Source organism: Coturnix japonica, chromosome 1 (genome assembly GCF_001577835.2).
Source record: "Coturnix japonica isolate 7356 chromosome 1, Coturnix japonica 2.1, whole genome shotgun sequence".
In the NCBI taxonomy this organism is placed as follows: Eukaryota; Metazoa; Chordata; class Aves; order Galliformes; family Phasianidae; genus Coturnix; species Coturnix japonica.
The window spans coordinates 163,748,440-163,762,884 of NC_029516.1; the positions used below are offsets into that span (position 1 = coordinate 163,748,440).

The 14,445-nt window shown below is 38.0% G+C and overlaps 1 protein-coding gene across 2 annotated transcripts in view; it reads left to right on the forward strand.

The window, feature by feature from the left end:
* Positions 1 to 9,796, forward strand: part of TRPC6 (transient receptor potential cation channel subfamily C member 6) — an 81,726-nt gene extending 71,930 nt beyond the window's left edge. The window contains exons 9-13 of one of the 2 annotated variants that reach the window (XM_032442189.1): positions 584 to 787; positions 3,619 to 3,690; positions 4,240 to 4,323; positions 6,327 to 6,402; positions 6,766 to 9,796. In XM_032442189.1, coding sequence (XP_032298080.1) covers positions 584 to 787; positions 3,619 to 3,690; positions 4,240 to 4,323; positions 6,327 to 6,402; positions 6,766 to 6,914 — 585 coding nt within the window. In that variant the 3' untranslated portion in view covers positions 6,915 to 9,796. The remainder of the gene's footprint in view (positions 1 to 583; positions 788 to 3,618; positions 3,691 to 4,239; positions 4,324 to 6,326; positions 6,403 to 6,765) is intronic. The other variant, XM_015852255.2, reaches the window with a different exon arrangement.
* The last annotated feature ends 4,649 nt before the right edge of the window (positions 9,797 to 14,445 follow it).

A 14,445-nucleotide genomic window follows, 5' to 3' on the forward strand; every position in this document is an offset into this window, starting at 1 on the left:
ATAATCCCTAATTTTTATAAGCTCATACTTAAAGTAGCAAAAGTCTCAGTTAAAATTTTGATATTATTTCTTCTTCACAAAGAAAATAAAAGATTAAATGATAAGAAATCACAGCTCATTTTCTCGTTGAGCGTATTACATTTCTGTTAACATAGTAAATGACAAAGAAAAATCACAACAGATTCCCAAGAAAATGACTGCTCAGTCAAGCCCAGGAGTATGAAGTTGAATGTTGCCATGTTTTAGTTAGGCATTGTACTGTGTGTGAAGTTTTAATTCCTATTACTCTTACTCTTAGAGCACGTGCAAAAAGTTTTCATGATGCTGTAACACAGAATATTATCACTCATTCTGCATTAACCAGTTTCTAAATCAAAATTACTTTATTCTTCTGAAATTGCATTATTTTAGATGTATTTATAATAGTTCATTTATATGTGGTTTTCACATGGTAGAAACAAACCCTTGATCTGTTTGAAATTAAATTCAGCCAACTGCATTCAAACACACAACATTATCCAGAGCATCTTCAATACTAACAATGCTATTAATACATATTAATAGTAATGTTTCTGTTTTTCAGGATGATGCTGACGTAGAATGGAAATTTGCAAGGGCTAAACTTTGGTTTTCTTACTTTGAAGAAGGGAGGACTCTTCCAGTACCCTTCAACTTAGTACCAAGTCCAAAATCTTTGCTGTATCTCTTACTCAGACTCAAAAAATGGATCACTAAACCATTCATGTGCCAAAAGAAAAGCTTCCAGGAAGATGCAGAGATGAACAAGGTAATTTTATGGTATATGTACTGACTACTAATTTCAAAAGATAATAACAATTTTAAGTTTTCATTGTAAGTCTTGATCGGTTTTTTTTCTGATAAATTTCCTGATCAGTTCTGAGGTCAGACCAGGCTGCTTAGGACCTTGCCTAGTCCAGACTTGAAAACCTCCGTGGACAGAGACAGCACAACCTGTCTGGGCAGTCTTCCATCCCGGCAGAACCTCTCTTGTTTTAGGCTGAACAAGCCCAGCTTCTTTTACCTTTTCTTATAGGGAAAGTGATTTAGACTTCACATTTAGACTCAGTACTCCAGGTGAGGTCTCACCAGGGCAGAGCAGAGGGGCAGGATCACCTCTCTTGCCCTACTGGCCACGCTTCCTTCAATGCAGCCCTTCTCTTGCCCTACTGGCCACGCTTCCTTCAATGCAGCCCTGAATACAGTTGGCTCTCTGGGCTGTGAGGGCACGCTGTTGACTCTTGTCCAGCTTGCCATTCCCTGCTACACAAAGTCCTTTTTGGCAGGGCTGTGCTCCATCCTTTTGTCCCCCAGCTTGTACTGACAGTGGAGGTGGCCATGAGCCAGGTAAAGTACATTGGACTTGGACTTGTTGAACTTCATGAGATTCACCTGAGCCCACTGCTAGAACTTGTAACAACCTTGTTAAAGTAAAGATAGATTATATCCCCAGCTCTTCCTTCATCTGCAAATCTAGTCATTTTATCACAGAGGGCCATCTGGAGTGTCAGGCAGATTTTAGCCTTCATAAATCCACACTTACAGTTCCCAGAAACCATATGCTCCTCCATGTATCCAGAAATGTTCTCTGAGAGGACTCAATCCATTATTTTCCAGTTACCAAAGTAAGACTGAGCAGCCTGTGGTTGCCAGGATCATGATTTTGGGTTGTTTTGAAGATGAGTTTGACACCTGTCTTTCTTTGGAGACCTCTTCCAGTCTCCATGACTTTTTTGTCATCTTTGCAAGGACTCCATCTGCTCTCAGCACCCATGGTTGCAGCCCATCAGATCCAACAAACATGCGTTGGCCAAGATCTCTCAACTTGCCCCGACTCAACTCTCATTCTCAGCCAGTTGCTGGAACTCCTCATCAAAACCCTTCACTAAGCATGGGTGCCCTGGTAGGTTAATGGTGAAGCCTGAAAGAGGGAAAGCACCAAGTCCCTCAGCTCTACTTGTCCACTGTCACTAACCACCATGCTCCACTGAGCCACAGACCCACATTTTCCCCTGTTCAGCCTTTTCCTGCTGTTTCAGCAGTAGAAGCTCTTCTCTTTGCCCTTACAGATGTCAGCTTCAGGTGAGTCTTGGCTTTCCTAATGCCTCCCTCATGCTTGGGCAGTGTTTTGAATTTCCCTTTGCATCCTGTATCTAAGCCTGCCCACCAAGAAAGCAGTTTGCTTTTATTCCAAAGCATTCTGATATTTGTTTTATGCAAGTGTTATAAAAAGCACTTGAGTTTATTCATAGCTGTATATAATAGGCTTGTTTAAAGAGTTTATAGCTGGTCTACTTTTCTTGCAGTGGTTTGGAATAAATTAATTGCATTAGGAGAATGTAGGATTTTAGGTAGAGCTGGAAGTTTAAAGACTAACATTGTTATAACACATTGTGGAAGAAAAGCTTTGTAAGGAACCAATGAGGCTTAATATGTAGAAAAGTGAGCATATGGCAACAGCCACTTATAAAAATAAATAAATAAATAAATAAATAAATAAATAAATAAATACTTTGTTATTTTGGCACAATCAAGTATGTCCTTTATGAAACTTTTTAAAGTGGGAGGATCACTGTTAAAATAGGCAGCAGACTGAGCAGAGGCCTGTTCAATGTCAGTAATTTTTGAGATAGTTATGCTATAGTTAGGCAGAATGGGAGCCAGTAAAGAAATTACATGTCTCTGTGGGTTCTTAGCCAGTCTGACAAGCACTTCTTTCATAACAGCTGAAGAGTAGAAGTGACAAGAAATTCGTTACAAGCCTAGAAGGAAGCATGGAGCAACACTCTGCCCCTGGCATGCCCCTGCCTCTGGCTAAGTTCATAATGGCTTATAAAGGCAAACACAGATGTGACAAACACTGCCACCAAAGGCAGCCTTGTTTTGAATTTCAGATGTCTTGTGTGCTGCAGGTCAATCTTTTAGCATCTCACAGATCTTACGGAGTATTCTGAATTTGATGGGATTCACAAAGATCACTGAGCCCAAATCTTGACTCCATGCAGCACCATCCAGAAGTCAACCCCAGAGCTCCATTCCATTCCCTCAGCTTTTGCTCAAGGTTTTACTGAGTCGGCATTTTCTAAACTTCTCATCAAGCTACTTAAAGAGAGTTGATTTCACCACTGCGTTGAATTTCAAACAGTACTTGAGACAGCTGACATGAGAAGCAAGTGTAAACATTAAGGGTTTTTTCCTAAGAGCAATGGCATGTATGCTGCGTTTCTTTCAAACAACTCCCACGGAGGAGACTTATTTTTGTTAGTTTGTATCATTGGTGTATTTAAATTGCCTTCGCTTTGCTCTTCAGTTACTCTTGTGCTAATGTTTAATTGCAAGTTCCTTAAAAACGCGTGTTAGTTCAGGCATTAATATGACAAGCTGAGTTCATTATAGCAGATGTTTTTAGGAGGGGAAAAAGCCATAGGGAGGATGCTTAACAAATCAGTGTAAAAATGAAGCTATGTGGAAATCTTGGCAGTTTCTGCCACCAAGTGGACGTTCAGCAGCATGCAGTCCATGCATAGTGTGTGAAGCACACAAATGTGCTTTTTGCAGGGGGAGCAAACTCTCCACTTTATTCTACTACATCACTTCCAGAAATTGTTCATTAGGAAACCAGGAGCTGAAGAAGCAGGGAGGTGTTCTTTTCTCTTTTATTCTTATAATAAAGCTGAGGCTCAGAAGAATATGTATCAGTTTTCAAACCCTGTAAAATAGTGCTTATACAGTGATGTGCACACACTAGCCAAAGTTTTTTGCTATAAATCACATCACTTAAATTGCAACATGTTAGATAAACTTATGTTTTCCAACATATATTGAAAGCATTTAAGGTATCTTTATTTAAGCATGAAAATGCTACATTAGCTTTTCATCCAACTTTATTTCAGTTTCCATCTGAATTCAACTTAGTATGTTAGATACAAACAATAATTATTGACTGTGTATCTGTCTGCCTATTGTACAATTGTTTTTGCCTTTTAAAATACACATAATCCAGAGAAAACCTCCCATTTTCTCCCTATCCTACAGCACAACCTGGAAGGGCTTGTTTCAGCCCCTGTGATGGAGTTATGCGTAGGTACGAAGACTGCCACAGTACTTTCATACTCCATAACTCAACAGTTAATGTTTTAATGTACGATATCTGTGTGGGGTAATTTAATTTAATATTGCACTCATATTTATTTTGTCTTATAAGTAGTGTTTCCATTTCAGCTTGGTCAAAGGAAGCAGTCAAGTATAAGAAGTTCTGATGAAATCCACTTAAACAGTTTTAACAATCCTCCAAGACAATATCAGGTAAAAAGAACTTTATTTTTACAGCCAGTCAAGAAGTTGTGTAACGAGCAGATCAGTGACATCATGAAGACAGTCTGAATCTATGCTAAACAACATGAATTGAGAACAAATCCATAGACTTCCTGTAGGTCAGAAATAAAATACAGTCATTTCAATACAATAAAATATAAGGGGTTTTGTTTATTTGATCGTTTGTTTTTGTCTTTGTTGTTTGCAAAATTGTTCGCAATATTTTACAGTATTTTACAGGGAAGATTAATTTAGATGTAAGGAGGAAGTTTTTCATACGGAGGGTGGTGACGCTCTGGAACATGTCACCCAAGGAGGCTGTGGATGCCCCATTCCTGGAGCCATTCAAGGCCAGGCTGGATGTGGCTCTGGGCAGCCTGGTCTGGTGGTTGGTGACCCTGCACATAGCAGGGGGTTGAAACCAGATGATCATTGTGGTCATTTTCAACCCAGGCCATTCTGTGATTCTATGATTCTGTGGTTCTATTATTCTAAAGAAATGCAAGAGATTCCTGATCTGTTTGCTGAAGCAGCTTAACTTATTGTGTCATGTTTCTAGATTCTAATACTTCAAGTACAGGTAATATCTTCCAGCCTTTATGCTTTCATTATTCTCTTTATTTTTTGTCTCCTGATGATCTTACTGTCTATCACTGCATCCTAATGATACCAGACATGAAAAGGTGAGAGTTTTTGGAATAGACTTGTACAGATGCTGCATAATAACAACAGTGGTGCAGAGCAAAGAAACCAAGTTTGTTTCTTCAATGAAAGAGTATTGAAAATAGTCTGAAGTAAAGTAATGATACCTTTTCTAACCATAAGCTGCTTTCTTTTTCTTTATTCCAAAAACTTCTCACCTTTTCATGACCTGTATCATTACCATGCAGGGATAGTAAGATTATAAATTTATCCCATAAACATGAGGGTGTGTGGCTTTGGATCTGAAAAATTTTCAGGTTATTGGAATAAACAGTAACACATCTGAACTTGCCAGCATGACTGTAATGATGATCTGGAGCCACTAAATAGGATGATTCACTTCTCAGCTGCCTCTGTTCAGATCCATTCCTATGGAGACAAATGCAAACTCAAGATCCTATATGTATTTTCTATCCTGCAGTGAAAAACAAAAAATATCGTGTTGCCACAGCTTAAACTATATGAAAATATTTAAAGCCAAGATAGATATGCAGAAGCAGTTAGCTTATTAGCCAAGTAATTTGAACTAATGGGAAAACAAGGGACAGAATTCAGTCATCCTAGAAAAGTAAAATTTACATCTAAATTTGCTGATATGGGTCACTGGTCTTATTAGTGGAGGGGGTGGTCATTTGCACTGTGTGATTCATTTGCAGTTTTAGCTGCCTGAGCTGAACTGTGCTCTCATATTTGCCTTTTCTCTCCTTAAAAGCAGTTAAAGGTGACTGCCACGGATATGTATATTTACATAATAAAATATCCGTGTTTGGTTAAATGAGTCATGGCTGAGGTGCTTAAATGACTCTTTTGTGTGTCCCATTTTCTGTGACATTCACATTTTAAAAAGATACTGGTTGTAATACTAAAAACAGGTTAAAATAAACATTGCAAAAGATTTTAGCAATTAGCCTGGTTATTTGGTTGCTATCATCTGGTAGCACTGAAGGCCAGATGTTTTCACCTATGTGGAGATCAAAGCTGCAACTGTATTAATGGTTCTTACAGACTTTAGTAGAGGTCTGATTTGAGCTTCACAAGTAATAACATTAGGAAGATAATAATTAGTTTTCTAACTTTCATGTGCATGCTTAAATAGAATAATAATGTTTAAATGTCTACTGTAGATGATACTGGAGAGCTGTACATCCCTACTTCCAATCTGACCAGTCCTATACTGTGAAAAGTCTGAAAGCAAGAAAAAATAGTCTATATATAGACTAAATAGCATAGATGTTGAAATTTCATAGCAATAAGCGAGTCAGAAATCTATTTTCTTACTTTCTTCTCTGCAGAAAATAATGAAGCGTCTGATTAAAAGATATGTACTGAAAGCTCAGATCGATAAGGAAAGTGATGAAGTCAATGAAGGTGAGTATGTTGATGAATTACATGTTTACCTCTAATCAGAGAACCAAAACAAACTACGCGGTTACATACGCCACTTGAAAAAATATTCCCCAAAGACTTAGTCCACTTTGCATGTTTAGAAGTGAAATATGAAATTAACTTTACATTGAAGTTAAGGAAGAGATGTGGCTTTCTGCTTCTCCTTTCCCATCAGAAAATATCACCAATCTGGCACTGTTTCATGAAGACTGATGCCAGATGGGAGGTATTAGTAATAGGTGAATGGTTGGGCTGGATGATCTTTTATGTCTTTTCCAACCTTGGTGATTCTATGATTCCATGATATGTTTTCTTAACAGTATGACCTTCTAATGTCTGTTATAGGTGAACTGAAGGAGATTAAACAGGACATTTCAAGTCTCCGGTATGAACTCCTTGAGGAAAAATCTCAAAATTCAGAAGATCTGGCAGAACTTATAAGGAAACTTGGGGAAAAACTGTCAATCAACTCTAAAGAAGAAAGCAAGAGATAACCAAACATTTAAGAAATGCAACAGAACATTGATCCACTCAAAGCCATATTTCTGTTTTTCTCAAGTCTAGCTCACATTTCTACTACGGATTCAGAAACCGCAGCATTCCAATTCTTTATTGCAGAAATCACAGTGGCAAATCCTGTGTCTATGGTAAAGATGAAATATGACTTGATATTTATTTATTCATTACCCGTTGAAGAGATAGTTTTAGATCATTTTAAAATTCAATTTACCTCTTCTAGAACGTGAGCGAAATCTTAATAAGCAAACAGGAAAGATTAAAAACATAAATCCAAACTTTTCCTACCTTAACTGGTTGCTTTAACAAATTTCATTTAATAGACATTCATGCATTTGTTTTAATGAATCAGAAGAGGGATATTCTCGTCATTTACATATTTATATCAGAATCTATGTAATTTTTCAAGCATTCCCAACTAGGAAAAAAAAAAAAAAAAAAAAAAGCTAATTGCCTTTCTTAAATATGTGCAGGATATTAATTTATTTGAGTGCCTCATTGAAAGAGATAGGTAGCAGAATACTCAGAGGTCTTCCCTACTTATCTCTATCACTGCTGAGGCGTCCTGAAAGATGCCTGGGTTCCAATGGGAGTCGGTGCATGAAGAAGGAAATATTTTTCACCAAGCTTATTGAAGAGCTGTTTCTGAGGCCTGAGACAAATTCTTTTAAATCCAAAACAATGAATCCTTGAAGTTCCAGCTCCCAGGTTCTGCTTTTCTGTCTTGAAGTAAAACTCACAAACTGCAAAGAAATTTCAATAAGAGTTATTTAAATTGGGAAATAATAAAATATTAGGTGTGAACCCTCTGAATTCTGGGGACCTCGATTCCTCAAAGGTAACATTGTTTAAATTGTTGAATTTTGTTCAGATGTATCCACAGCAAAAGAAAACTTGTTGTTCCAAAAGGCCTGAAATCTCATGTTTGGATGTTTTCATCCCTTGTCCTTTTTTTGCTTTTTCTTTTATTTTTTTTTCCCTGTGAGAATGTCCTGTGCTGTGTTTCCTGGGACTTCATCAATGAAAAATCTTTTGCATCTCATCATCAGTATCCACCAGTGCTTCCACCTTGTTCACTGCAGTACTCCCTTTTCTCTAGCTGGAGGAGAGGTAGTGTAAGCTAAGTCTGATTGTCAGTTGTGTGACTAACCAGCTAATACCTACATGCAGAATAGTTGGCTGTTTTCTGTTTCTCCAAGTGGATGTGGGCTAAATGCCATCTCATTTTTCCCTCAATTAATACAGTAATTGGGTTTCTCTTTTCTAACAATCATCAATTCTGAGATTGTTATGAACATTTATTATGTTCCTCTTTAAGATTGTTTAAAGGAATTAAAAGGGCTGGGAAACATTTTAATGCAAACTTCAAGATGCATAACACACCTATAAAAACCTTGTATGCTTAGGAAACAAGGCTAGCAATGGCTTGACAGTAATTGCTTTTAAAGTAGCTTTGTGAATCTTATTTATTGTGGAATGTGTCAGAATCTTTCCACGTCTCTCTTTTAGACTGGAGGTATAAAAATGTTATTTTTAATGGTTGTAGATTCATTTCCATCTGAATTTATTGAGAGTCCTTTCTTAAAAAACTTTGGTCAGATTACTGTGTATTTTCAGGGGAAAAAAAAAAAAGACTGAATGAGAACTGGTTTTGCAGCCATGTAGAGATACAGGGAACTCTGAGGGGTTCTGTCCCACCTGGAGTGTGGTCAGATGTGCAGGTTGGTCTTCCCAGGCAGTATTAACCACGAATTTGGGGAACTTCTCAGCCTTATGCTCAGCCCATGAGGTTTGCCACTATTGGAGCATGTGGGACTCAGATACAATGAACTCAGGGTTTAGAAATTTTTAAGGTCTCTTCTTCTGAGGAAGGAGAAAGGAAACGAGTTTTTCAAAGGCACTAGAACAAGATGTATTACAAACACTGTGTGTGACTGGAAAACTATGAGCTACAGAATAGTCGATTTGATAACTTGCCTTTGATAATTAAAAAGCATTACCTCATAACCTGCTATGTTTTCTGCAGTAGTCCACAGGGAGTGCTGCAGACTCTGAGATGGCCGTGATGGTTGTACATCAGCAGAGATGCTCTGGTTTCTGTGTCAGCCACTTTGCAGAAACGAAGGCAGTAGGGGTGGTCTGTGGTTGGAAGTCAGCATGAAGCCATCTATCTTCACTGTCTTTTGGCACCTAGAAGGCTTCTGTCCATCTCCTTGAGTCAGGATTGGCTGCTGATTTTGGATTCCCACATGAATATCTGCAGCCTGGTTTTCTGAAGTAGCAAGCACTTTCTACGGCTCCAGTTAGTGACCACATTAGAGACCCCACTGCACAAAGATTTTCCACCTTTAAGTAATCTGTCTACCAGAATTCTAACTTGCAATTATAGTCAAAATTTGCTTTCACTATGTTTTTTTGTTCATTGTAATGTATAATTTGGACTCGCGGCCCAGTGCTGGATGATGGTAAAACCTTCGATCTCCATAAATGCAGTGTGAGGAAGTGGCACTTAAGGAAATGTGTAAATGTAATTTAAAATCCTGGCACTTTTAAAGTGAAGATTTTTCTTACAGAGACAAAATGGACACTGTGAATTTGTCTAAGCCCAAATTTTATCTTAAAACTATAGGATCATAATGTATATATTGTATTTCATGAAAAAAAAAACCAACAAAAACATATGGATTTTTTTAATTCAATGAATATATTTTATATGTAGTTATTACTCATGGAACAATTTGTTAAATATATTTGAAGAGGTCTAATGCCAAATGTAGTGTGACAAACATTGTAGTATTTAAAATGAGCACAATACCAAATATCTATTTCTGATCAAAAATTAAACATACCGGACTCAAAATACCTTTGTGTTGCATTGTATGATCACGTTGGCCCTTCACTGCCTCATGCAAATACTTCACATTGCTAGCAGTGCTACTACTACCACTACTACTAAAGTTTCTGGGAAGGGTCAAAGGACTTGTACTTCATCATTAGATGCAAAGTGAAATTAGCTTGCTCTGGTTAATTTTGACTGATGCTGGACATTTCTGAAGGACCCTGTATTAAGTAACAGGCAGTTTTCATCCTACATGGTTCTACTTCAGGTTTCTAATGAAAAGACTGACATAATTTTGCTGAGGAAGTGTTTCCAGACTTTTTTGGGTGAATTATTAGGATTACAACATAGTCGTGCTACCTACTTGAGTGCTCCTTTAAATCACGTTAATTTTTTGAGCTCATTAGTTCACATCTCCTGTGACAGCAGTTTTCACATCCAAAACAGACCTAATGTGAAAAAACATTGGCTTTTAATATTTTTTCCCATTAATGTATCTTAAATTTGAATTATAAAATGCAGTAAGTAGGATCCATCATCTCCTAGACATTCTCCTCTTTGTTAACATGAACATTACACTAAAAATATAGGAGGGCTTAAATTGTGAACAGAATAAAATAAATAGATACATACACACCATAAATTAATAATTCTAAGACAATTCCAAAATTAACACTGCTTTGTACTGGGTTTTCTCCAATTATTTGGTTGAAACCAAATCATGCCGAGCTTATTTGTCAAGGTGGAACACAGATACTACAGCATAAGAGTCTAATACAAGTTTTGTGTATACAGATTTTTCAGAAATGTGTCCTGAGTGAGAGATAAAGGATTCCGTGCATAGATTCAGATATTTCATGTTAAAATTTGCTGTATTTCATCCCATTTTAGAGCACTGGTAAGTCAAGCTAATGAATCCTGCTGGTTTTAGAAGGGGATGTATGGGGTCAGCTTATATTCTGTGCCAACCATGAAGACTTTGCTCATGATCTCATCTAGACTTTCTTTACATGCAGTGTTCAGTGGTGTGATTGTGCCTCGTTTGAAGATAGGAGAGTTTCCTAGATAAGTCATACATTGGAAACGGCCATTTCTCTCAAATTTCTGTAAAGAAGCCACTGCAGCTATTACCGATGTCTACAATGAAGTGTGAGATGTCCCAGCTTGCGGTACAATGCAGAGCTGTGAACCATCACAGATGATCATCTGCTTGAAATGCTTGAATTGGTGAAGCCAGCCATTGAGGGGGGCGGGATCTAACCTGCCAACAGAAGAATCCAACCCATCCCTCAAGGTTAATGTATTACTGTGGTTCTTTTATCTGAGGTAATATTATGGGGTCTTTTTTCTTCTTCAATAATGTAACTGTGAGTAGGCATAAATGAAAATACCCATTAACTGCATCTACCCAGGACATTACAAAAACTGCAACTTGGTTGCACTTGGTGACTAAATTCATGGTGGTGAACCAGAAACTTTACAGAAATGAGAAGTTAATTTCCTATACTTCATTACATTACGGTAAGCATCTATTTTCAATATTATCTCTTTAAGGTAAAGTTTGCAATACCCAGTTTGATCTTGGCAATGCTTTGGCTACAGCAGCTGTATCATATAATTTACTAAGAGCACGTTCTCAGTGTCCCAGAATGCAGTTTAGTCCAACGAACTCTTGCAATTCCCTGTCACGGGTTTTCCTCAAGCCTGAAATCTGTAGCAGAATGTTCTAATTAATACATTATGGACAACATAATGTGCAACTATACTCATTCACAGAACAGAATACTTCTTCCTGTTGCTGAAAACGACTCATTTTCATGTAAATATTTAATGCTTTTTAAAAATTCTTTTGAAAATTTCCAGTGTGAATGATGTTTCTTACTTCTATGCATTTGTGTTCCTCTTACATTTTAATTTGGTCTGCGGAAGATAGAGCTCATAAATCAGAAAGTTTCTCTTTGGAAAAATGAAAATGTACTTCTCAAGCCCATTCAGAAAGAGAAGTTAGGCGAGGCTGAGGAATGACTTTAAATTTCACACTCTTAGGAGGGAATCCCATAGAATGCAGTGCTCTTCCCTGGAGTGTATGGCCTTGAGTAGCTCAAAATATTGCAATTGTTCTATTTCTTTCATTATCACAATCAGGCACCTGTTTCTCTTTCTGGTTTTGTCACCATCCTTAATGTGACATTGCTGAGGTGATCACAAGAGGTCACTTCAAAGATCACTTCAAAGGTTCTTTCAGTGCTTTTATGTCCAGGCAGCTGTTGGAGAAGCAACTGATTTTGCTTTAACCTTTTCAAAATTCTGTGGTTCAACTCCTTGGCATTCATTCTTTGCTCCTTTAATGAATGGATCTCCAATCAAAATAATTGAAAAAGACCAGATGGCATTGTCTGCAAATACTGCTCAGGAGATAAATCATTATCAATGTGAACAGCAATAATTTTATACATTTATATGTATAAGCACTTCTATATCACTTTGGTATTTCATTATGCTTTATAAGCAACAAGGAGTATGTTCTGGTAGGTTTGTGCATTTTGTCAAGAAGGGCATAATTAAAACAACTTGTGCTATGGTGGGTTAATACCAATGGGCAGTTCAGAACCACCCCACTCGCACACCTCCCACCAAAACAACAGAGCAATCCACTGCAGTAAGGAAAAAAGAAACAACAACACAAACGATGTTTTATATATTGATGCCTTCACAAGAAAATGCATTGCTGTGGGGCTGCTCATGGGAGCTGCAGTTCTAACAGTACTCATTAAAGCACACACGGGGCCTGTCCCATCTGCAGCCTTGTTAGTCGTTGCCCACCCTCTCATGGTAAGCTGTGGCTCTGCAGATGGTCCAAAGCAAACCTGCTTCTGAACAGAGAAAAATAATGAACACAGTAAATTGTTTAAAATGCCGTGCATCATGAGTGAGTTTGTATGGTGAACAGAAAACTGGAACATATTGGGTTGTTATCAAATGGTGTCACAGTAAAAGATTCAAGAGTACTGTGGATGGCTGTGCTGAACAAAGCACATCTGACCTCCCCTGAGGTGGAAGTTTTATTTTCCAATTGAAAATACTTGTTCCAGGAACGAGCTGCTCAAATTCATCAGCATCACTTAACAGTGTGATGAGCTTCTTCCCTCTGGAGTGGATTGTATGTATTACTTGTGCTTTAGCTTAGGAAGCCATGATTCATGACGCTGACACATCCCTTCAGCAGAGACTTCTAGAGCCTTTTCGGTTCCTCCTCTAGTCTCTGAAAGGAAAGAAAAAATTCCAGGGCACAATTTTATATGTCTAAAATACGCCATCCAAACACTCTTTCAAAATAGCTCTTTCTACTGCTCAGGTAAGTCCCATCCTCTGCCACACACCTTTAGTTGTGAACATCTGTGTGGTGAGTACAGACCTTCGGCACCTTCTGCTTCATGGGCTTGGCACAGAGTGCTGTTGCCTGAAGGATGCTTCAGAGGTAAGTCTTGGTTTAGGACAGGGACTGGGCACATGAGTGTCCTCAGCAGCTCCTTAGAAGTAAACATGTCTCCAAAGATTGAGAATTATTTTTGGCAAACACTTTTGTTATCACGCTCACTCAGAATTCAAATACATGAGTTTCCTTTTACACAGAGAACACTACTCATGCCAGAAGGCTGCAGTCAGCCTCTGAAAGAATCTCTAGAGCAAATAATCTCAGACTTTATTACAGAAAAGATTTGAATATTGGAAGCAGTCTTGGTCAATGCAAGGCTGACATGTACATGTGTCTCCAAAAAGATGTTTCTGCTGCGCATACCCCTTCTGTTATTCTAGTAATTCATTTAAATAATATATTCTTAAGCATACTCATTTACTTTCAGGTTTATTTACTTACATACTTGATTCATGCAGGAATTTAACTCCAACAGAAACAAACATATTTCAGGTCAACATTTTCAATGTCTGTAAATTTTACAGTACTGGCATAGCATAGCATCTACTAGCCAATAGTTTGTCATATGGAGATTTTCCCATGCACAGCACACAACTGCAGTTAGGTAAAGCCCACCACATACCTGCAGATCACAGAATGCATGCCAGAGAACACAGATGGTAGTAAAGGATACATCTTATTTAATGGCTGTAGCTAAGACAGCCCAGACTTTCTGGCATGTAAATGATGTTTGAATTCATCAGGGTACGCTGTAGCAGAGCTGCTACTCCAGACTTTACAGTCTGAGTCAAATTCATCCATCTCGGTGGCAATGGAATTATACAGAGAGTGAATCTGCCTTCCTGTGTACTCTGATAGCATAAATTAAGCATTATAGTGAGTCTGACGATTACCTTTATATATGCTGTTCCATGCCATACCTGCCTACAGCTGTTTGTCCAAAGTAAATTAAGTCAGAGCAAAGGTGAAAACCACCTTGAGAAGATAAGCTTCAAATAAAATCTCAGGTATTTCTCAATTCAGGTGGCTTTGTGGGTAAGAGAGAATGAGAACAATTGGAATCAGGGCTGAGTTATGACAGAGTCTCTGTGGAACCATGGCTAGGTTTTCGGAGTCCAGCAAGGACAATTCTAGCATATCTAATGTCTTAGTTTATGAACTATTGTAAATTCCTTTGGCAGTAAGTGTGCGTGGATGGCAGACACAGAAGCTGTTGACAGCTGCCTGTTGATTT